The sequence below is a fragment of the Cynoglossus semilaevis genome, chromosome 1 (assembly GCF_000523025.1).
Source record: "Cynoglossus semilaevis isolate Cse_v1.0 chromosome 1, Cse_v1.0, whole genome shotgun sequence".
NCBI classification, from domain to species: domain Eukaryota; kingdom Metazoa; phylum Chordata; class Actinopteri; order Pleuronectiformes; family Cynoglossidae; genus Cynoglossus; species Cynoglossus semilaevis.
Genome location: NC_024307.1, coordinates 3,254,467 through 3,277,214, shown reverse-complemented (window position 1 = coordinate 3,277,214; position 22,748 = coordinate 3,254,467). Strand labels below are relative to the sequence as shown.

Here is a 22,748-nt window from a genome sequence, read left to right as displayed (position 1 = left end):
TTTCGGACCATTTGCTTTTGATCGTGTCGTGTAATCCTCTTTTAGCTGCAGCTAACCGTTTTCCTAAGTTCTGAAAACAAAAATCACATTTAGACACAGGCCGGTTAGCTCAGTTGGTTAGAGCGTGGTGCTAATAACGCCAAGGTCGCGGGTTCAATCCCCGTACGGGCCATTTGCTTTTGTGTCCTGCAATCATCTTGTAGCTGCAGCTAACCAAAGCTCAGTTGGTTAGAGTTCCATCCCTGTACGGGCCGTTCACTTTTGATCGTGTTATATGATTATTTAGTTAAACCCAGTCTAAATTTAAAGATGGGTTTGATTCCCTTTCTATGAACCTGGATTTTTTTTTAGCAAAGACTTTTACTTTTTTTTTTTCTTTTTTTTGAAGCAGACTAGTCTTTATAAACTGCAATATGAAGATCTGATAGTTTTGACGTCCCTGATAAGATAATATAAGACTTTATTCATGCAAAGTCAGTGGTTGAAATTCATTGGTTAGGTGTTGGCGGCAAACCATAGGGAGGTCAAAATGCCGAAACCCGGGATTGAACCAGGGACCTTCAGATCTTCAGTCTGACGCTCTCCCAACTGAGCTATTTCGGCCTGTGATGATGAAGTCTGTAAGCCTGGATCAGACTAGTCTTTATAAACTGCAATATAACTATATGTTTAAGTCCTAATGTTTAGGTCATAGTGTATAAATAAATGGCATATTACATTGAGATCACAATCAGTTTTTATTTAAGTTCATTGTACAGTGTGTATGAGTTACAGTACCTGCCAAATGTATTGTTAAAATCATGAAACCCGTCGCCTTCTCTCCCTTCCCTGCAGGGGGTGCTATCACAGCAATTACAACATTATTGGTTAATCAAGATTGTTAATAATAACATATAATCTTTAGGGTAAATGAAAACTTTTAATCTGATTAACCATTGATTAATCATGATTAATTGTTAGTGTAATTAATCATGATTAATTGCGATTAATCAACATTCCCAAATAAAAGCAAAAAAAAAATCTCATTCTGTATATAATGTTTGAACAGGAAGACAAATAATAGCAGGTTAATGTTCGTGTTTCACCTGTTTATTTAGGTATAAATGATGGAATTATTAATATGGATAAAAGGTCAAGAAAAATATAGAGAATGATGTAGAAATTTAAGAAAGAGGTTTTTTTTTCTGATTTCGTTTTTTCAGAATCTGTTCATTTGTTTTTCAGTGTTGGCAGACGGTGCTACGTTTGATGACGAAGACGAGGGCGAAGTCTTTGACTTTGATGACAGCGGTGATGAAGCAGCGAAGGTCGGCCACCGGCCTCCGACACCTCCAGCTCCTCCAGCACTAAACGATGAGAATGACTACCAGGAGAGTTTGGGGACCGGTGTCCCTGAGGACCAACTTCCTGTTCCTCCAGTTCCTTCCAGTACAGTTCCATCATCATCAGCAGCAGCTGAGAGAAGCTCAACCTCCACAACCAGTGGAGCAACATCTCCTGAAAGAACTGCTGAAGCAGAGGCTGACTTACCACCTCCTCCTCCTCCTTCTCCTCCTCCTCCTCCACCATCTAATGAAGACGAAGAGACGCCTCCAGGAATACCAGGTCTGCTCTTCCACAGCGAGGCGGTGACTGTTTGCTGATGTGGTTTTGTTTTTTTTTTTTGTCATTTGTCGACTGAAAATGTGTGATATTTCCGTCGGACTGTATAGAAGAACTCCTCAGGTTCTCCTGTCGCGTTCTGTGATCTTCGGCTCAGTCCAGTGGTGTGTGAGAGTTGTGTGTAGTGGGTCGGTATGACCCCCCCCCTTCCCCTAGTGCCCCCCCTCCCCCGATGACACCTTGTATCTCTGGCTGCATGTTTCTGGAGGTTGTCTGCCTGTTATCACAGAATGTTGTGACAGCAGCAGCCGGAGGAGGAGGAGGAGGAGGAGGAGGAAGGAGGGGCAGACCGTTCACTCGTCAACTTGTCGTACTGCACTGGAGAGCAGTACGACTCTCAACTGTGTTGTATTTTTTTTTTTTAGCCTCACCTCATTGGACCCTTTTAGGAATGAACCAATCCGGTGACCTCAAAAATCTAAAATCACCTGATGTTTAGTAGATGTTGAAGGTTTTTGACGAGAAAATATGAGCTGATTCTAGAATAGTGTGATCTTGTATCGAATCAGCTCAGGGGGTGTTAAACATACGGCCCGTGGCCCAAAACCGGCCCACTAGGGTTTTCAATCCGGCCCACTTGATGAATTTTGAAAATAACAAAACAAAACACACAAACCAATTCCATTAAATATGAATAAATAATAATAAATATCCAATATATTTATAGAGGCCCGTGAACTGATATGAGTTTGACACCACTAGTTTAAACGAAACAGCTGAATATGACTGGGGTCTTTGTAGTACATATTCCAGGCCTGTATTTGGCGCTGTGTGTCAAACACTTTTCCCACACCTGATCTAGACTCATCAGTGAGTTTAGATCATCCTTCCTACGATTTCAACCTTTATATCTCCTTTGTTTTTCTCTGTCTCTACAATGACTTTTTTGATTTTTTTCTGATTTCTTTCAACAGACAAAGAAGATGAGGATCCTTCTAGATCCATTCCTAGAGCGCCCCCTCAGGGCAAAGTCAACCCTTACTCCGTTATCGACATCACACCTCTGCAGCTGCAGCAGCCGGACCCTCACCACGGACCCCCCTCTCCTGCCTCTTCGCCAGTGGAGCCCAAAGGTCGTGAGGTCGTGGTGCAGGACAACGACCCTCACCCCGTTGGTGGCACCAGCTCGGGCTACTCTGTCCCAGTGCCATGTGGGTACCAAACCCCCTCTGGAGTACCCCTCATCACGCCAGCGTACACCACACCGGTCATCATCAGACACCTTTCCATGGACGAGGAAGGTAAGGTTGAAAGTGAAATTATAAAACACATTTCTATTTTTTGTTTTCACTACTTCACATGACCCAAAAAAATTCAAATTCAAACGACAACATTTGAGCTGAGTCACGGCTCCATTTTTCTACCATTCCTTTTCCAATTTCCTGTTTTTGCTTTTGAATAATTTCAACAACAAAAAAAAAATTCTGAACCTTCAGCAAAATTCCCAGCATTTTTCCTCAGTGCAGTGACACGTAAATACAGTTTCAGCCGCCTCGGTGCTCCAGTCTTTCCTTTTGTTTTTTTCCAAAGGGCCTCGCCACAAGGAAGTAGCTTCTAAATTTAGCCCTCCCCAAAGAACTTTGTTGACTGTGTTAGGATTTTCCGGTTTCCCTAAAATCCTGCAGCGGCAGCGTCCAAGGCTGAGGCCTGGCACCGGGCAGAGTTTGATTACACTGTAATTTTCTAACCAAGGTCACAGCGAGAAAGTTTTCAAACACATAGTTTTGTGTGAAAACCTACAAAACTATTTACTTTGTCTTTGATTTTTTTTTTTTGTTGAAATGTTCACCTACCAACATCTTGGTAAAAAAAAAGTACTTTATTTAAAACATTTTTAGAGGAAATCATGAGATCATCAGTGACACCTGCTGGTGGCACATGGCATAGCATTAAATGAGATGTTTATTTTTTCAGATGTGCTCAGTAATGTTGTACTTTGTTTTCCTTCAGTCACTGTGGTGAGGACTGCAGACACATCTGTTGACAGGTATGTCACCAGCGGAAATCGAAGCTTCTGCTGAAATATTAATTAACGCTTTCAACAAAAGTTGAAGCTTTTATTTTGAAACGCTTGTTTTTGTGATGAGGGTGGTTAGAATTTTCTTACAAGCTCTATATTTTATATAGATGCTTGGTAAAAATCTGTTTTTTTTTTTTATTCTCACAAGCTCTATATTTTATATAGATCCTTGGTAAAAAAAAAGTTTTTCATTTGTTTTCTTAGTGTTTTCAGTGAAGAGTTTCCACCAATCAGAGAAGAGGATGTTTTGGCCAAATGGGCATCAGATCCTGCCAACACTGCCTGGATGGAAAGTCAGTAACGATATCCAAAATGTGTTTTCCTTTTATAAATCAATGCATGTAATTTCCCATTCAAATTTTTTTTTTTTTGCTTCTTCACAGAACATCTGTTTCTTCAATGCTCTTCTTTTTTTAAATCTCTTTTTTCTTTTTTCTTCTTTCAACACTGCTGCTGCTGAATTCCCAGACACTTCCTTCCCTGTTCTTTTGAGGAAGCAGAAACTTTGCGTGCCTGTCTTTTAGGTCTCGCTCACATTACATCCTGTTTGCAGCATGAGCAACCAAACTTGGTGAAAAGAGAACACCATGCGTTACCTTCAGCTGATTCCCTGTTCTGTGTTTCAGGTCCAGATGAGGTGATTTATGATGACGTGCCCAGAGAGAACTCTGACTCCAACACAGGTCTGTGAAGTCGCCCCATCTGCCGCCGAGCGGCTTTAAATCTCTCACTTTCACTTTTGATATACAGTATATTAATTACTCCTATAAATCACTCATCAGAGTTAGGTTTGGTTGATGGTCAGGCTGTTAATAACGCCACGTTGAACATACGTCTGTTTTAAAAATAGAAACTGCATCATTTATTGATATCTTGTTTTTCATTCAGTGATTTCTGGAATGAGTCGGATCGAATTGATCAGTTACACACTGTGTGTCCAATAATTATACTGTCTTTGAGACGATTGTTGCGCCAATTAAGGCAGATCGCTGCTCAAGTGCGGGGGCAGGAGGATAAAAAAAAAAAAAAAAAGGTCAAAATAGTGGATCTGCATGTCGTCATTTGCAGACACTGCACGAAAGAGTTTTAGTTCCACTGAAGAAGCTTCATTTCTCAAGGCTTGGCTTGCGTTTGTTTGGGCTTCAACCTCAGGTCAGCGGCCCGGTGTGTGTCAGAACAGTCTGACTGAGATCAGTACAGTCAGTCAGTCTACAACAGTCAAACCGATTGTTCAGGACCGTCGACTGGACTGAGGTTTAATTATAAATTATAGTTCTACATATTTGAATCGATTTCCTTTGTTGTTTTAAAAATATTAGTCAAGATTAATCACAATTAATCTTGGTCACGATTAATCGTGATTTATATTTATCAATTTGTCGTACTGTTTTATTTCGTGCGTCATCCGAATGACACCAATACCAATAACAGTTTCAAGATTGATCACAATTAATCATAATTAATTACAATTAATCTTGGTCGCGATTAATCGTGATTCATATTTCTCATTCTGCCGTACCGTTTTTCTTTTACACCAACAGTCAAGTACACGAAGTAATACAGTATTTTGTCTCTGTTTTTTTTTCCATCTGGTACCAAATGACCCATAAACATGTCCTAGTCCTAGTACTGGTCCACGACCTCTTCACCTCGACACGCCTGTGCTGTGTTTTTATACAGACCCAGATGAGATGATCTACGATGACGTGGAGCTGGGGGAGGAGGGAGGCGGCGGCAGCTCCCTCGACAACGGTTGGAGCTCCAGCGAGTTTGAAAGCTACGACGAGGCCAGCGACGGGGAGGGTGCCGCCGAGAACGGCCTGCCCCACGCCTTCATGAGAGGGAAGCCGCCCCAGAGGAAGACACATGTGTGTAACAATACCCCCCCCCTCGCCCCGTCACCCTCCGATCCCATCCCCTTCCTGTCTCTGGAGTGTAGCCAACGGTCAAGTCCTGTGTAAATATGTCGTCCAACTGTGGGTGGACGACGCACGACTCCAGTGAATGAAGCAGGAAGTAGTTCTGTCTGCAGCCGAGGAACGTGATGTTCATGAGGGTCACTTTTTTTAAAAAAAATAGTTTTCAATTGACCAAAGATACAGTCAACAACCTCTCTGTGACCTCATGTCAACATAGAAATCCAACTGACGTGTACCTGACTGACGTACTGACATACACCTGATGTATGTCAAGTATATGTCAGTATGTCAGATATATTTGTGGGGGTTTTTTCCATTTCTTTTAACCAAATCATTACCAGACAGTAAATTACTATTCAACTGTTTTCTTCTCAAATCAGTGCAACTTGCCAAATTGTTAAAATAAATAAAAGAAAACAATAATTTATAACCAATAGAAAATTGCTTATAAAAATGAAAACAATAATAATGATGAAAATGTGTATGAAAAATATTATTAAAATATTATTTATATTATCGTTAGTCATGGAGCAGAGCAGTGGCTCTCTGATAAATTTTAATAAATGTGGGCCACGTGGTGGTAGAGTGGCTGGTGCCCCCTGCCTGACAGCACGAGTTCACTGGTTGAAATCCTACAAGTTATTGAAAGTACCGTAATTTCCGGACTATAAGCCGCCACTTTTTTCACACGCTTAAACCCTGCGGCGTAAACAATGATGCCACGCTTAAACCCTGCAGCGTAAACAATGATGCGGCTAATTTGTGGATTTTATCGGGCTAACGAAGTTCATACTGCTAGCGATCAATGACTTTTGTGGTGGGCTACTGTGTGCTACACTAGTAGCGTATGTCTGTCTGTGAATTGCTGTGTGCGTAAATGTCCGTGGGTCGCGCGTGCGCGAGAAAGAATGGTAGCGGAAGTTGAGAGAAGTTGTCGTCCTGTCACGTTGAAGCGTCAGTTCATTAGAGCTGTTAAAACGCTGTTTATGTTCTGTTGTGCTCGGTGTGGCTGATAATAAAGACCACAACTTCCCTGTTTTTGTTTACCTCTGCTGCGGACAAGCACGAAGTGAAGGGAGTTAGCCGCGGAGCTAAAGTTAGCCGCGGAGCTAATGTTAGCTTCGGAGCTAACGTTAGAGGTCGGGGCTACGAAGCAGGAAAGAGCTAACGTGTAACTAGCCGTGTTACAGGGACTGTTGGGGGAAAACATTTAATTAAAAGCGAAAATATTATATTATATTTCTGTGTAAATATCCCACGTATATACGATATTTATTTTCTTTTTAAAGGTAGTGGTGTAGTGTTCGGCTTATATTCAGATACGCCCAATAGTCCGGAAGTTACGGTAATTTCTTTGATCTGTGTGATTCGGTTAATTATTCACTTTTAATTGACCAGGGGTTTCAGTGTGAATCGTTGTTTGTCTTGGTATGTGGTCATGTGACGCACTGGAGAACCGTCCAGGGTGTCAAGACATTGATCGTCACCATTTTTTTCATCTCAAGAGTCGAGATGAATGAGTAAATATTAAAAATCGTTTCACGGTTTTGTAGTCGATTTAACGTCTCCCCCTGGTGGAGTGACGGTGAACCACGCAGACGTCTCTAACCAGTAACGATTGCTTTGCTTCTGTTTAGCTCTCTCAAGATCTGACTCGCTTGAAAGAACACTATGAGAAAAAGATGAAAGATCTAATGGCAAATACGGTGGGGACTGTTGAGCTGCAGCAGCTAAAACAGAAACACGAGCAGAAGGTAAACTCCACGAGGGGCAACGCTGCTGTCCCTAGAGGCAGAAGTACCGTAGTCCCAGCTTTAACCCTAGACATTAACTCATGACATGTGGTGGAGGTGGTGGGTGATGGTTCTGTCTAACATGAATATGCCACACATACATATATTTATATACTGTACACATATATATATATGAATATATATTGTTTTAACACCTTTATAGTTTCATTTCTTAATTTTTCAGACAGCACCAGAGAGAACAAAAATATATGTTTATCAAACATCTCACTAAAGCAATTTTGAGCAAGTTGCCAGATCTGTGAAATTTTCCTCAACTTTTGGGAATTCCAGCTTTTTTCCACTTCCACTTGATTCTCTCTTTTTCATCATGATTTTGCTCTTTTTTCTCTCTTATCTGATCAAACAATCCCTGCTCCACGATCCATAGACACATTAATTACACATTAAATTAATTATATTTTACTGATTTTCCTCGTTTAATTTCTGTCAAACTGTCCGTCACGTCTTTTTACTCTGTATTAACTCCTTTTTTTCTAACGTTGTTACTGTAAATCTGTTGAGATTACGTTTGATTGCGCTCGTCATTTGTGGACACGAGACTTTTACCAAGTAGCTAACGTTGTCTTTTGTCTTATCGAAGATGCAAAAGCTGGTGAAAGCAGCGAAGGAGGGCACCAAGGACGGACTGGAGAAAACCAAAGCTGCGGTGAAAAAGGGACGGTCTTTTATCAAAACAAAGTCATTCTGCAACGGTATGGGTTTTTTTTTATGTCTAGTGTGATATTTGTATCTACAGAGGCACTGATACGATATGTTCTCACGTTGGCTCAACAAAAATCTTAGAAATTGACAAACTAAGATTGAGTAACGTCAATGAATGAATCCAAATCAACATCAAATAACACAAAGTTCAAAAGAAAAGAAAATTAAAAGTGTGGTCTTGACATCAGGAGTCAATGTTTCCAATTTAAATTTATTATTAATTTCAAAGCTCTGCTCACTTTCTGGCTGTGTTAACGATGCAGAAAGCAACATTATATTTATTATTATTATTTAAAATTTTTATTAAAAATTTTATTTATCATTTTATTTTTATAACAAATGTGACTGATGAAGACTTGGTCTTTGATTTGAATTTTTTTTTTTTTTTTTTTTTTACCTTTTTGTGTTAAAATTCATCCTTCTGTTATATCAGTACCTGTACTCAGTACCAGCTAGTACACCGATAAAAATCCTCGTTTTGAAAAAATGCTATCGGTGACAACATTTTCCCATCGGTGTGTTTCATCTTTAATCCTGTCAGAGAGGAAGTCGACGTGTTTTGAAGACGAGGAGACTGAAGTCTTCATTGAAGTGGACTGCTTTAATATTGAACCAGTGCTGTGTCCAGTACCAGCTGATCTCTCACAACAACAGGTGACGTGCTTGACCCTCCGTTATTATTATTATTTCATTTACCCATTTTGTTGTGAGAAATTGTTTTATTGTTTTTTTCTTTTTTTTTTTCCTTTCCACAGTTGGTGAGAAGATGTATCCTGGGCTCCATCCTGGAGAGTGAGAAGAACTACCTGGAGGCTCTGAAGAGGATATTAGAGGTGTGGAGGAGCAGCTGTGCTGGAGGACACATCTATTTTTTTTTTTTGGTTTGTTTCTTATTACAGTTTTTCACACCGTCTGCTCTTTCAGCAATACGAGAAGCCCCTCTCCCAGATTGAGCCACGGCTGCTCAGCGACAGGAAGCTGAAGATCGCGTTCTATCGCGTGCGGGAGATTCTGCAGGGCCACTTCCTGTTCCAGATTGCGTTGGCGAGCCGCGTGGCTGAGTGGGACAGCCTGGAGATGATCGGGGATGTCTTTGTGGCATCGGTAAGATGGGAGTGAAAATTTTATAATTTTCGGATTTTTAAACCTCAACACTGTATTAACAGTGAATTGTTTTCATTGGCCTTTTAAATTTCTCAAAGGGATTAATTAAGTCTATCTATCTATCTACTGTATTTCTATCTTTCTATCTACTATATATCTATCTATGTACTGTATATCTATATCTATCTATCTACTCTATTTCTATCTATCTATCTATTTACTGTTACTGTATATCTATCTATCTATCTACTGTATTTCTATCTTTCTATCTACTATATATCTATCTATGTACTGTATATCTATATCTATCTATCTATCTACTGTATTTCTATCTTTCTATCTACTATATATCTATCTATTTACTGTATATCTCTATCTATCTACTCTATTTCTATCTTTCTATCTATCTAGCTACTGTATATCTATCTACATATCTATCTATCTTTTATCTTAATTCATTAAAATAACTGGATTCAAAAACAAGAAAATAAATGATGATTACAAGTTAAGTTTCAGGTCAGATCCCTTCACACATTAGTTAAATTTTCCCATATGTTCCTCGATTACGCGCTACAATCTTAACTGACAAGAAAACAACAAATCATATATATATATATATTGCGAGTGGATGTTGTATATTAGTTTGACTGATGTTTGTTTGTTTGTTTGTTTGAACGTTTGTTTTCTCACCAGTTTTCCAAGTCTATGGTGCTGGACGCCTACAGTGAATATGTCAACAACTTCAGCAACGCAATGGCAGTGGTTAGGAAGACGTGCGCGTCCAAACCTGGATTCCTGGAGTTCCTCAAGGTTTGGCAAAAAAGTCGATTAAATCAAAATACATGACGTCATGTTTATTTATGAAGTCATTTTCAGACATTTGAAAAAATCAGGCGAGTTGTTTTTATCAACGTTACCTACAAAAAAAATAAATTACACATGGAAACGTCTGGAGAAATATTGAGCAGAACTGATTTCACACCAGGCATGAATTGAATCTCTAATCCACAGTAACGTGTGTTTCCGTCTGCAGCACCGTCAGGAGACCAGCAGTGACAGGATGACCTTGTACGGCCTCATGATGAAGCCCATTCAAAGGTTCCCACAGTTCATTCTGCTGCTACAGGTACGGAGGTCACTTGACTGAAGTTCCCATAAAGTCAGATAAGACAAGTGTTGTTCAGCAATGGTGTAGTTCCCGTGTTCACCAGCAGAGGGGGCGCTGTACTCATTAGTAAAAATCCTTCAGCGTGTCAGGCATTACTTTAAAGGCCAAGGGAAAGTATTTCCTAAAGATGACTTCATTCCCTGTTTTCATCATTCTTGGTGTTATTATTTTCCTCTCCTTTGTGGTGTTTTCTGACTAAATAGTGTCCCATCATGGTTTCCTCTTTATCCAGGACATGTTGAAGAACACACCGGTGGGCCACGCAGACCGCCTGCCGCTCCAGATGGCCCTGACCGAACTGGAGACACTGGCAGAGAAGCTGAATGAGAAGAAGAGGGAAGCTGACCAGCGGTGCGAGATCCGCCACATCGCGAAGGCCATGAACGAACGCTACCTCAACAAGGTCTGAGTCTGTGTTTTCTGTCACTGGAACGATTATTTTATACCCTGTGCCGTGGGCGGCCATCAGGCACCTGAGCTTCATGCTCTTCCACCAACTCTTCTTCTAACATGAATGTGGTTATTTTAGCACATTGTGTGTGAAGCAGCAGCTTTGACTGAGGTATAATTATTTGCCTATGTGCAGCCGCCCACTGGTTTATAAAGAGACGTGTGTTTACAGGACACCACACGTTGAGGAGAGCGAGAGTTCTGTTTCTCCTCGTCCTTTAAGTCATGGATTATGTGTTATTTTGAATGGGTTTTTCTAGGGATGTCCGATATTATCGTCCCGATGTTAGCATAATATCTGTAAGAATTGTTTTCTGTTTTTTTCTCGGACAACAAAAACTCGATAACGCAGTGCCTGTGTTTGTGTTTTTGATGTGTGCCCTAAAATTGTTTTGGGGAAAAACAGCTGTATATGAAAGTGAAAGTCACTAGATGGCAGCAATGCAGCTCATTTTATTAATCTATCTTAATAATCAGGTATGCAGTATGCTGGTGCAGGGTCGTCAGTGTCCAAGAGGGGGCATTGCAGAAAATGATTGAGAAACACTGTTTTAACCCATCACCTTAGTGAGCAGGTGGGACTTAACCTCCTTAACCACCAGGCTACCACTGCCCCAGTATATTGGTATCAGCTGATATCGGAATCGGAAAGTAAGTGTTTGGACAATATCGGCATATCTGATCGGTAAAAAGTTAATATTGGACATGTCTAGTTAGGTTAAAACACCCTCTGCTTTCATTTTGTCTTTTTTTTTTGTCCATCTATACGGTAATTTCTAACTCACCCATTAACTCGTTAACCTTCATCTGTAGCTTCTAAGCAACGGCAGCCGCTACCTGATCCGTTCAGACGACATGGTGGAGACCGTCTACAACGAGCGTGGCGAAATGATCAAAACCAAGGAGCGCCGCCTCTTTCTGCTCAACGACGTGCTGATGTGCGCCACGCCCAACATCCGGTGAGAGCTGCCGCCGACCAGAACTGGGTTTTTTAAAATCAAAACCATTTATTCTTCCTTGGGTGGAATATAATATATATGATCATTTATTCTGCTGTCGTCGAGTCAACACTTTCCTCAGAAACAAGGCCGGTCCTGTTCTGAGGAGGGGGTTGGGGGGGGGGGTGACCTCTGACCAAACTTTATGTGGTTTGCTCTTTAACCAGGAGTGATTACGACTCCTGTTCCTAGGATGTTTAGCTTCTGTCCTGTAATTGGAACACACATGCTCTTGTACAGAAAATCAGTTCAAGGAAGTACGAAAATATCGCAATATTTCATTTCACGCTACCGTATCGATACTCTACAGTATCGATATATATATTTCCCAGCCTGGGATCAATAAAGTACATCTATCTATTCTACTGCAGTGAATCCATTCATTTTTTTATTAACTTTTCCCAGTCAAATATATATCGCAATATATCACAATATATCGTATTGTTGCCCCTGTATCACGATACGTATCGTATCACCAGATTCTTGCCAATACACACTCCTAGTTTTGACTTTTGACTTATTTTCCTCTGGTGAACTCACAGACACCTGAGAGAACGTTTTTTGGGTTGTTTTTTTTCAATCCTTTATTTCCTGTATCCATACTCCACAAACGTCATGTTCCTTTTTTTTTTCCTGTGCAGGTGCCAGGATGGCAGTGGGAGTGGGAATGTGCCGGTGGACCAGAAGTTTCTCCTGAAGTGGAGTGTTCCCCTGAGCTTCGTGGAAGTTGTGGAGTTTGGTTCCAGTGAGGATATGGCCGACCACAGCCGACCAGCCCCGCACTCGGGGGAGAAAGTGGTCATCAATGCTAAACCAAGTAAGAACTCTTACTGCAGTTAGCTGTTAGCACTAGTTGGTTCTCCAGGTTCTCTGTGCTAATGAAGGCTGACGATGGTCCCAGGTGCTTTTAATTATGCAATTAAAGCTCAAGTGTTGTTTTAATGGAAGAAGTCGATACTTACTGTTGGAATTTTGCAGACATTTTTTAAATGTCTTCACTCCTGCCAACATCATCATCAGCCCCTGACTGGAGGTTTTTTTATTATTATTTCATTCCCTTCACTCTGCTGGCTGAGTCCAGTGGATTCAGTTTTTCCACAGGGTTCTCCTTTGTTGAAAAAACAGCTGCTCGTCCACTTTAAAAGCCCTGGATCAGACAAACAAGTAGCACAACCGGAGTGTATGATTTGTGGTCACAGTTTTATTCCTGGACACTGCTTTGTGCTGAGGTAATGGCAGTTTACGTCGCTGGGCTGGTGCCGGGGGCCAACTCTTCTCTCAGACTTTGTTCCATTGTTGTTGATACGTTTACTGAAGGTTCATGTCATAATAAATGTTGGTGTTTGGGGAAGGAGGAAGAAAGGGGCGGGCACTAGAGAAAAGATGGATATTAACCAATTTTTATATATATATAAATATATATGTGTGTGTACGTATATATGTGTATCTCAAAATATATATGTGAATCTAAATATATATGTACATATTTATGTCTATATGTGTATATATGTATATGTAAATCTAAATATATGTATATAAATACACATATATGTATATATACACATATATATGTACATATATTTATATGTGTTTATATGTATATATATTTAGATTTACATATATTTTGATACACATACATACATATATACATACACACACATTTATATATATATATACACATATATACAGTACATATATATTTTAATATTTACACATACATATGTACATGTATTTATTTATGTATTTATTTTATGTGTACATACAGTATGTTTATATATATTTAGATTTGCATATATTTTGATATGCACATATACATACATACACATTTATATATACATATATACAGTACTCATATATTTTAATATTTACACATACATATGTATCTGTATTTATTATATGTGTACATATATATTTATAGTTAGGTTCACATATATTTTTGATATATACATACACACACATTTATAAGTACATATATACAGTACATATATATTGTACACATACACATGACGTCTGGTTGGCTCTTCAACTAAAAATAGTGAAATATCCACCTATCAATAATATCAACAATAATCTGAACTTTTTTGATCTCACACTTCTTGGGAAATTCTTCTGCTTAACAACAGATCTGCTGCAACAGGCTGCCCCTTGGAGGCGCCAACTCTGTGGTTCCTCTGTGGTTTATTGAACAGTACCAGGCCTTCACGCGGCTCTTACTTTAATTCGGTCGTTTTCCAGCTGGCTTCAGTTCTGCCTGAGTGTGTGTGTGTGTGTGTGTGTATAATAGTTGTACTTGTAGGTGTGTTTTTGTAAATACAAGTGTTTCCGTTGTTCAGGCAAATTTTAACGAGTCAACACAACAACAGTCGTGTTCATAACCAGCTCTGACCAGCCTGCAACAAGGCAGTTCACGGCTCCAGCTCATGATGTCACCTCTTTGGGAGCTTCTCACATGAGTTCATCTCCTCTCACTCTCTCTCTCTCTGTGCTGCAGCACACCAGACGGAATGGAGATTTGAAAAAAAAATAATAATAATAACCCAACATCTTCATGTGTGTAAATGGAGATTTGAAAAAAAAAAAATAATAACCCAACATCTTCATGTGTGTGCTGTACCCAGTGTGTTTGTGTGTAATTGTGTTACTGCTGGGATGGCTGACCTGCTTCTGAAGACGCTCCTGGGCCTGTGCTGTGAGAAAAGCCCCTGGCATTTGGCACCGTCACAAAGAGCCATTCAGGAAGTTGGAGCTGACTTGAAAAAGGGGTGACAAGGTTCCACTGGTCCAGCCTGCTGGTGCAGGTCCTGAAGTCCTGGTGTCTTTGTGTTATCGCGCGCACATACAGTAGAACACACAAGGATAAACAGCAGAAAAATATCGTGTTTCACAAACTTTATGAGTCATTATAGAAAAGAAGGAACCAGAAAAACAATGGCCAAAAAATGACTGCTAACATCAGATCAAGTACTTTTTTCAATGTGATTGACTAGTAGGTTGAAAGTCAACCAAACTAACTAGTCACTGAAGCCAACAGGAGTTTCTCTCGGTCTCTCTTGTTTCAGTCCTTCTCTGAGAGACCACCTACGAATGGTTACTGGGGTAAAGTTTCCCCTAAATGCCCCGTCAGCAGGACCCTCAGGAGAGGACCGGACTGGGGGGGGGGGGGGTTGCCATGGAGCTGGGGTTGGAGCAGCAGACAGACTTAAAGGCTATTGTAGGAGAAATGGAAAAGAAGGAGGTGGAGGGTGAGGAGGTGGAAGGAGAACGTGAAGTTGCCAAAGACTCGGTTGTGGGGTTTGGGATTGTGTTGCTAATTGGATTGCCGTACAACTGATTTCTTTAGTGTCTTTTACTCCTCGTCCTTGTTACTCATGGGATTCTTTTGTTTTTTTGATAGGTTATGAAGCAAAACCAACACAGAATTTAAGTTGATGCTTTTTTAAAATAAACATTATATCTATGGTGTAAACTAGGGGTGTCAAACATAAGGCCCGCGGGCCACAACTGGTCCGCTTGGGGGTTTCAATCTGGCCGGCTTGATGAATTTTTGAAAATACTTAAATACACGATTAATCGTGATTAATCATGATCATCTTGATAAACCTACAGTATATTCCAAAAATGTTTTCAAAAATATTTCCCAATGATGGAATTGTTACGCAATAATGGGAAAACGTGGAGTATAACTTCATAGAGTTGGAGGGTTTCGGTCTCATGACAGCCAGGTTGAAGCCTCAACAAACAATTTTCTTTCTTTAAATACCATAATAAGTTTTTATTTCATCTATTTTTTTTTTTTTTTTTTTAACTTTTGTGTCTTTGTGCAGGTAAACTGTACATGGGACCAGGTCAGTTGTACCAGGATTTGCAGAACCTAATCCATGACCTCAGCCTGGTCAACCAAATTTCCAACATGATCAGCAGCCTCAAGGGAAACTACCAGGTAAAATTTGATAATCAAAAAAACTATAAATATATGTATTTTTTACTTCCGGTACATACAGAGTTCCAGCCGTACGATTTAAAATGATCGACAACATGTAAACAAACGCTCGCCGTAAATATTACTGTTTTAAATAAAGACTACTTTTCTGCACTTTTAGTTCTGTACAGTAAAAAATATATATTTTACTTAAATATTGAGAATATTTTTTCATTTTAACACAGTTACACTGAATTGAATCTGGACCATAAATATTATAACAATTCTTTTTTTTTCAATACATTTTGATGTGTGCTACGTTGGTTAGCTTAGTGTGACGCTAATAATGCTAAGGTCGTGGGTTCCATTAAAAATATTATACATTACTCTGTGTAATAAATTTTAATTTATCAGGAACTCAACAGCATGGACTTCAGTATAAGGCAAATGTTTTTGTTAGCTCCCATGGTCCACCAAAAATTACTTGGCGGGCCGCATTTGGCCCGCCGGCCTTAAGTTTGAGTTGTGCTTTAAATCAATGTGTGTTGAAAAAAAAAATAAAAAAATAACACCGGTCATTGTTCTTTTTTAATGACATTTCCAGAATGTGTACCCCACAGTGGCTCAGGACTGGGTGTCAGGGCTGCAGAGACTCATACTGAAGAAGGAGGAGGAGATCAGGGCGGCCGATCGGTGCAGGATCCAGCTGCAGCTGCCGGGCAAACACGACAAGTCTGTTTTTTTTTTTTGTTTTTTTTTATAAACACAACATGTCAACAATATCGTATGTTTCTTTTCTCTGTGATTCTGAAGCAGCAGAGGAATCTTTGGAATATTTTTTTTCTGTTTCTCTAACAGTTAGGAAGGAAGTCTGTGTCTCTGTTGACGGACAAAGTCCGACCAGAGCTGCAGCTGTCTGAGCCAGAATATGAACACACTCATATTTACACACACTCACTCTTATTGTGCGCACGTGCTCTCCCCCGGACAACGCTCTGTTCCGTTCCTCCCCCTGTTATCCCGTCTCTCACCCCTGCTTTATTTAGCAGGTGAGATTCAACAGGGATGTGTTTGGAAACACTGGAAACACAGCTGTGCCTCCATTAGTTCTTCCCTGATTCTACATTTGGGAAACACGTGGGACACACATCCTCTCCTACCGTCCGGCAACACACACACACACACAAAGATATGAGCTGCCGGAGAAGGCTGTCAGTGGTGCTGACCTCTGGCTGCATTTGTGTCACGTTTCATTGAGTCAGTCCGCCTCCTTGATGCTAATTCACATGTTTCGTTTGATCATGTCTGGTTCATAACTCTGAACGTTGAAGCTGCTGCTGATTGGACTGACGTACAGTACAGAGTCCAGTGACGTGAACTGTGTTCTGGGTCAGGGCTGTCGAATACGGTCACTCAAGGGGATGAAAGTTAAAACAGTCTAAGATACGAACGATAGAGTCAAACAGATAGATGTGGCTCCATAGTGTAGCAGTTAGCACGCCTGCTAATCCTCCTCAATAAGTCACTGCTACAATTTAAGTGTCTGCTAAATGTAAACAGGACTAGCATTTGCTGAACAGTCTAGTGCTGACAGTAACTTTAACTGGAACTATTGAATTTGAAGACACTGTAACATTTTCTTCAATAAAATTAAAAATTAAAAAAAATTACATCAACATTTTAACATTGAGCCAAAGTTAGTAAATAAGTATAGTTCTGTACAAAGGTCCTTTAATTTCCCGAAGGCAAATCTCGAGGGATTAATAGTTGTTTCTATCTATCCATCCATTCATCCATCCATCCATCCATCCATCCACCCATCCATCCATCCATCTATATAAAGTACTATATGTTCATGTCAATACACCTCTGGTTTTTACACTTGCGGCACAATCATATATTCTGTTTCTCACCTTTTGTTAACTATCCTTTCTTTTTTTGTTTTTTTCTTCTTTAACATTATTAATTGTTTGTTTGTTGGGATTAATTGTTGATTTTCCCATTCACCACTAGGGGGCTCATGGATTCTGTATATAATGGGATATGTAGTTTATAGTACACTTACACTTGTTTTGAATTGGACTAGAATAGTGACATACATCTCTGTGTGTACGGGGCCAACATGAAATGACACAACGGGCCGGATTGGGCCCTCGAGCCTTCAGTTTGACCAATGCGTTCTAAAACTCTAATTGCTTCTGTGTGTTGTATCATTCTAATGTTTTGTTTTCATCACCGTTGTCTCTCTGTCTGTGCCGACAGGTCGGGTAAACCCACCTACTTCAGTGCCGTGTTCAACACTCTGAGCCCAGCGATCAAACAGTCGTGGATCAGTAACCTGCAGATGGCAAAGCTGGCTCTAGGTACTGGACTGACCTGGATTTGACACCTTTACTGCCTCAGCTACACAGACGATTCATGAGACAACTGTGTCAATCAGGGATGACCGATATTAACTCTTTCTCGATATGCCTTTCACTTAATCTCCGATTACGATATCAACCGATACATGCAGGTTTTTAACATGGGAACACATTTCATCGTGTGCTGTGTCACAATGACAATAATGCACTTTCACTTTCACTTCAAAACGAATTTAAGGTCTGGGCGAAACCCATGCATGGCGTTATCGAGTTTTCATTATCGGAGGAAAAAAACAATAACGATTCTTACCGTTATTACATAATTATGCTAATGTAAGCCGTTAATATCGGATGGTGATATTTCATCTATTACTATAAGTAAGTGAAATCCCAGGATCGAATTTGGGCAGCGACGCTAAAACGGAGCACAGACATCATCTGGGCGAAACCCATGCATGGCGTTATCGGGTTTTTTTATTATCGAGGGAAAATCCTATACCAATTCTTACTGATATTACATTATTATCGAGGGAAAATCTATACCTATACCAATTCTTACTGATATTACATAAATATGCTAATGTTAGCTGATAATATCTGTCGGGGATTTTTCATTCTAAATATAAATAGGTAAAATCCCCATGACTGAATTTGGGCAAAATTCATCGCTAAAAAAAAAAAATTTTTTTTAGGTGTGCTAAAATTTCCACCTTTTGTGTCTTGTCTGCGTTGAGACAAGTCAGTTGAGCAGCGACGCTAAAACCGAGCAAAGACATGGCGTTATCAGGTGTTCATTATTGGAGGAAAAATCGATAATTCGTACTGATATGACGTAATTATGCTAATATCGGTTAGCCGTTATTATGGGACATCCCTGGTGTCAATATGTCTTTGTCTTGGAAATCCCATACTGAAACAGTGGCTCAGTGAAATGATAACACGTTGTTGCACAGTTACAGTCATCATATTGTGATCAGACATTTCTTCAACGTCAACCTTCATCTAAAAAAACACTCCTGGCCTCATGTTTGAAGAATCTCTGAAGTGTTTCCTTCTTTCTTCTTTCTTCTTCGCACCAACAGAAGACGACAACCTGCAGGGCTGGCTGTTTGCAGAGGATGATGGGAATCAGATCAAAAAGCAGAAACATCCTCTGCTGCTGCGACAGATGCCTGTGGTCATGTCCAAACTTCAGGAATTCAAGGTGAGTCCTTGAATTGTCTTAGTGATGAACTAGAGTTGTGTGTTTGGACACAAACCAGTTCAGGTCTTTGGAGTAAAAAATTGTGTGTGTGTGTGGGGGGGGGGTTAAGTTTTTGTGTATATGTGCTGTGTTTTTTTTTATAGATTTACTTTATTTTGGAAAATAATTCTTAGATTGTGATTTGAAAAAAAAAAAGCTGTGTTTTTTTTAACAAAAATAAGGGGTTAATATATGTATCTATCTGTAAATAATAATAATTTGAACTTGTGTGTGAAGAGCCACATGTGTATGTATATATTTTATATATGTATTGTGTATATATAAACAATGTGTGTATGTATATACATATATATCAAAATAGATATGTAAATCTAAATATATGTAAATATTTATATATTTCTATATGTGTATATTAAATATATGTATAGCAAAATATATCTATATAAATGCGCATATGTATGTTGTTTATAGATACATTAAGTATATATATTACATATATATTTTAATAAGTAGTGAAAAAAGCAAAGATGCCAAAAGAAAAAGTAAAAATTTATGTCTGAAAAAAATTACTTCTTGTTTTAACCACGTGGCCGGTTAGCTCAGTTGGTTAGAGCGTGGTGCTAATAACGCCAAGGTCGCGGGTTCGATCCCCGTACGGGCCAATCTTGACCTGTATTTTGAACTTTCTTACAGAGTGCTGTCCCTGTATAATTAATTATTATATAAATTAACTGACATTAGAAAGTTGTCCTTAATCATCGATTATAAATTCATATCCATTTATATTGTTTTACGTTAATAAAACCTAGAAATATAACTTATTTTTTACCACTCGTTTGTTGAATAAAATATAACTGCAGTTGTACATGTTAGCTTCCTTATCGTAATAATGTAAGTAAGATCCGTTGATGTGAACAGTCAGATCAGGTGTTTAGATCCTGGTTTCTAACCTCAGTCCTGAAGGTCACGTTCCTCCAATGTTCCTCTGTTGAAGCAGAGTGAATATTTCCGTTCATTCAAACAGGAAGTGCTTCAGTATGACTCAACCTTATCATCGGAAGATGTTTTTATAGTTGTGAGCAGTAACTCCACGCTATAAAAACACTTTTATTTGCTCTTTAAATCACTTCACGCAGACCTGACATCTTCTTCCTGCCTCTGTTTTCAACTCTTTCCTCTCCTGGCTCAGGTGGAGTGTGCAGTCCACAACCCAGAGCCCCACATCAACACTCAGAGCACAGCCGACACGCCCGTCGTGGGCCACGGATGTGTCTGGGTGAGACTTTTTTTTTTTACCCATTACCTGAAACACATGTGTCAAACTCGAGGCCCGTGGTCCAAATCCGGCCCATCAGGTCATTTGATGCGGCCCACCTGATCTTCACATATCTACGGTTGTCTTTAGGTCTGTACTAATGACTAATGTCTGACTTTTTTTTTTCTTCTTGTTTTTGTTGCCATCCAGGTTGCAAGTTGCACTAACCAGATGGGACAGATCGCCATTGTGGCCATGCAGAACGCCAACCCCAAAGTGACCGAGTGTTTCAATGTGGAGTCCCGTATCCTGTGCATGGCCTTTGTGCCGTCGGAGCAGGCCCCGGAAAATAGAGACAAAGTTCCTGAGAGTAACCATGTCCCTGCTGCGGCCAAGGCCAGTGACAGCCCCAGTGTTTGTCTGGGCATGGAGGAGGGCAGGTAACCTGTCGCACTGTTACACACTGTTACACACTGTTACACACAAGTTATACAGTAGTTACCCTCTGATAGAAGATGGTTTTTGAACAAACAAAATTTGGGGAATTTTTAAGAGGTTCACCCTATTAAGGTATATACATATAAATATATATAGTATATATATATACACACATATATATAAACATATATATATACACATATATACATATATACAAACATATGTATATATATGTATATGTATATACACATATATTTATATATATATACACATATAAACATGATATATATATATATATTGGGTTAGTTCATCCCAGGAAAACTGTTTATTTTGTAGAAATACACAAACATATATACTGTACATATATAAATACACATATATACGTATGTACATATATTTGTGTGTATTTGTTTATATACAGTATGTATATGTGTGTATATATGTAAATATGTAAATATACATATATATTTTTGTTTCTGTTTATATGTATTTATAGCAATTAAAGTAATATTACGAACATGGTGAAAAAAATAGTACTTCTGCTGTGACTAGTGTAACTAAAAAATCTCTGGGATAAAGTACTTCCAGATATGTATTTATATACAATAAGTATAGACTTAAAAAAAAAGAAAACCTCGAGGTAAAACATATTTGCTGTGTCAGTGGCGTAAAGATGAATCTGTATATAATTCTAATTTCACAAACACTGACTCAGGTTAAACTGTCTGTTCTCCTGTATGAAAATGTAAAAGCTAACGTTCACTTTTAGGATCTTCAGTGATCAGAATAAAGAACAGAGCTGGAGATTTAAAATGTTTAGTCTGCATTAACTGATCCCTGCAGTGCTTACTGTACACAAACTGGACATTTCTGTTTCCACTTGAGCTCAGATGTCGTTATTTCACTTCATCATATTTATTTATTCTGTTTTTCTCTACAACATTGAGCTCTTTGTTGTTGTTGATGTTGATGTTTTTTTTCCTGTCCTCCGCAGCATCATCGTTTATAAAAGCAGCCAGAGGTCGAAGAAAGTGCGTCTGCAGCAGTTCTTCACTCCAGACAAGTCCACCGTCACCAGTCTGGTCTACAAGAGACCCTGTCTGTACGCCGGCCTGGTCGGAGGCTCCGTGGTGGTCTACTCCCGCTCACAAGGTGTGTGTGTGTGTGTGTGTGTGTGTCATAATAACATGGGAGAAATCCTCTGTTGATTTGGTTCATTATCTATAATTGGTGAGGCTGAGGTGTTGAACCACTGCTGTTGTGCAAAGACCAAATGTAGTCACCAATCAGGTGTGTTTGTTTGTGTTTTTGTTTTGTTTGTTTAGTCTGCGCTCCATCGTAAATTTGCACCTTTAGCCAAAAATATCACTCGAAAAAGAGCGTCTCTGGGGTGGAGACAGTTTGGACTCACTCGTCTGCTGAGACAAAAGACGAGTTCATCTGCTCTTCAGAAATGGAATAGAACTCATTTATAATGATGTGATTCAAAACTCACCCTTTGAATGAATTAGAGCTGTTACAGATTTATTCAATATCTTTAGGTATTTTTTGGGGTTTTTTTTCCTACATATTGTTACCATCTTCAACACAGTCAACCCCTTAAATGAGGGGGTTCACAAACACTGGCTAGGGGACCAGTCGTGGTCATAGAACATTTGGTCTGGGTCAATACGGAAAGAATAAAATATGTTATTTTTTTCATTTTTTTTATTGAATTTTAGCCAGTAACATA

At 39.4% G+C, this 22,748-nt stretch overlaps 1 protein-coding gene and 3 non-coding genes across 5 annotated transcripts in view; 3 read left to right on the top strand and 1 right to left on the bottom strand.

The window, feature by feature from the left end:
- The window catches only part of arhgef10 (Rho guanine nucleotide exchange factor (GEF) 10), a 54,161-nt gene that overhangs the window by 16,414 nt on the left and 14,999 nt on the right, over positions 1-22,748 (top strand). Inside the window, exons 3-25 of one of the 2 annotated variants that reach the window (XM_008318710.3) lie at positions 1,225-1,605; positions 2,577-2,903; positions 3,613-3,649; positions 3,887-3,975; positions 4,309-4,365; positions 5,363-5,550; positions 7,239-7,355; positions 7,996-8,107; positions 8,659-8,771; positions 8,873-8,950; positions 9,042-9,221; positions 9,915-10,031; positions 10,255-10,347; positions 10,622-10,792; positions 11,653-11,798; positions 12,479-12,654; positions 15,662-15,777; positions 16,361-16,488; positions 18,019-18,119; positions 19,202-19,323; positions 20,513-20,599; positions 20,789-21,018; positions 22,011-22,168. In XM_008318710.3, the coding sequence (XP_008316932.1) occupies positions 1,225-1,605; positions 2,577-2,903; positions 3,613-3,649; positions 3,887-3,975; positions 4,309-4,365; positions 5,363-5,550; positions 7,239-7,355; positions 7,996-8,107; positions 8,659-8,771; positions 8,873-8,950; positions 9,042-9,221; positions 9,915-10,031; positions 10,255-10,347; positions 10,622-10,792; positions 11,653-11,798; positions 12,479-12,654; positions 15,662-15,777; positions 16,361-16,488; positions 18,019-18,119; positions 19,202-19,323; positions 20,513-20,599; positions 20,789-21,018; positions 22,011-22,168 (3,324 nt within the window). The remainder of the gene's footprint in view (positions 1-1,224; positions 1,606-2,576; positions 2,904-3,612; positions 3,650-3,886; positions 3,976-4,308; positions 4,366-5,362; positions 5,551-7,238; positions 7,356-7,995; positions 8,108-8,658; positions 8,772-8,872; positions 8,951-9,041; positions 9,222-9,914; positions 10,032-10,254; positions 10,348-10,621; positions 10,793-11,652; positions 11,799-12,478; positions 12,655-15,661; positions 15,778-16,360; positions 16,489-18,018; positions 18,120-19,201; positions 19,324-20,512; positions 20,600-20,788; positions 21,019-22,010; positions 22,169-22,748) is intronic. The other variant, XM_008318782.3, reaches the window with a different exon arrangement.
- Positions 99-172, top strand: trnai-aau (transfer RNA isoleucine (anticodon AAU)). Its single transcript has one exon. It is a non-coding gene; the product is annotated as a tRNA-Ile (tRNA).
- On the bottom strand, positions 531-603 carry trnaf-gaa (transfer RNA phenylalanine (anticodon GAA)). The gene has a single exon. It is a non-coding gene; the product is annotated as a tRNA-Phe (tRNA).
- Positions 19,912-19,985, top strand: trnai-aau (transfer RNA isoleucine (anticodon AAU)). Its single transcript has one exon. It is a non-coding gene; the product is annotated as a tRNA-Ile (tRNA).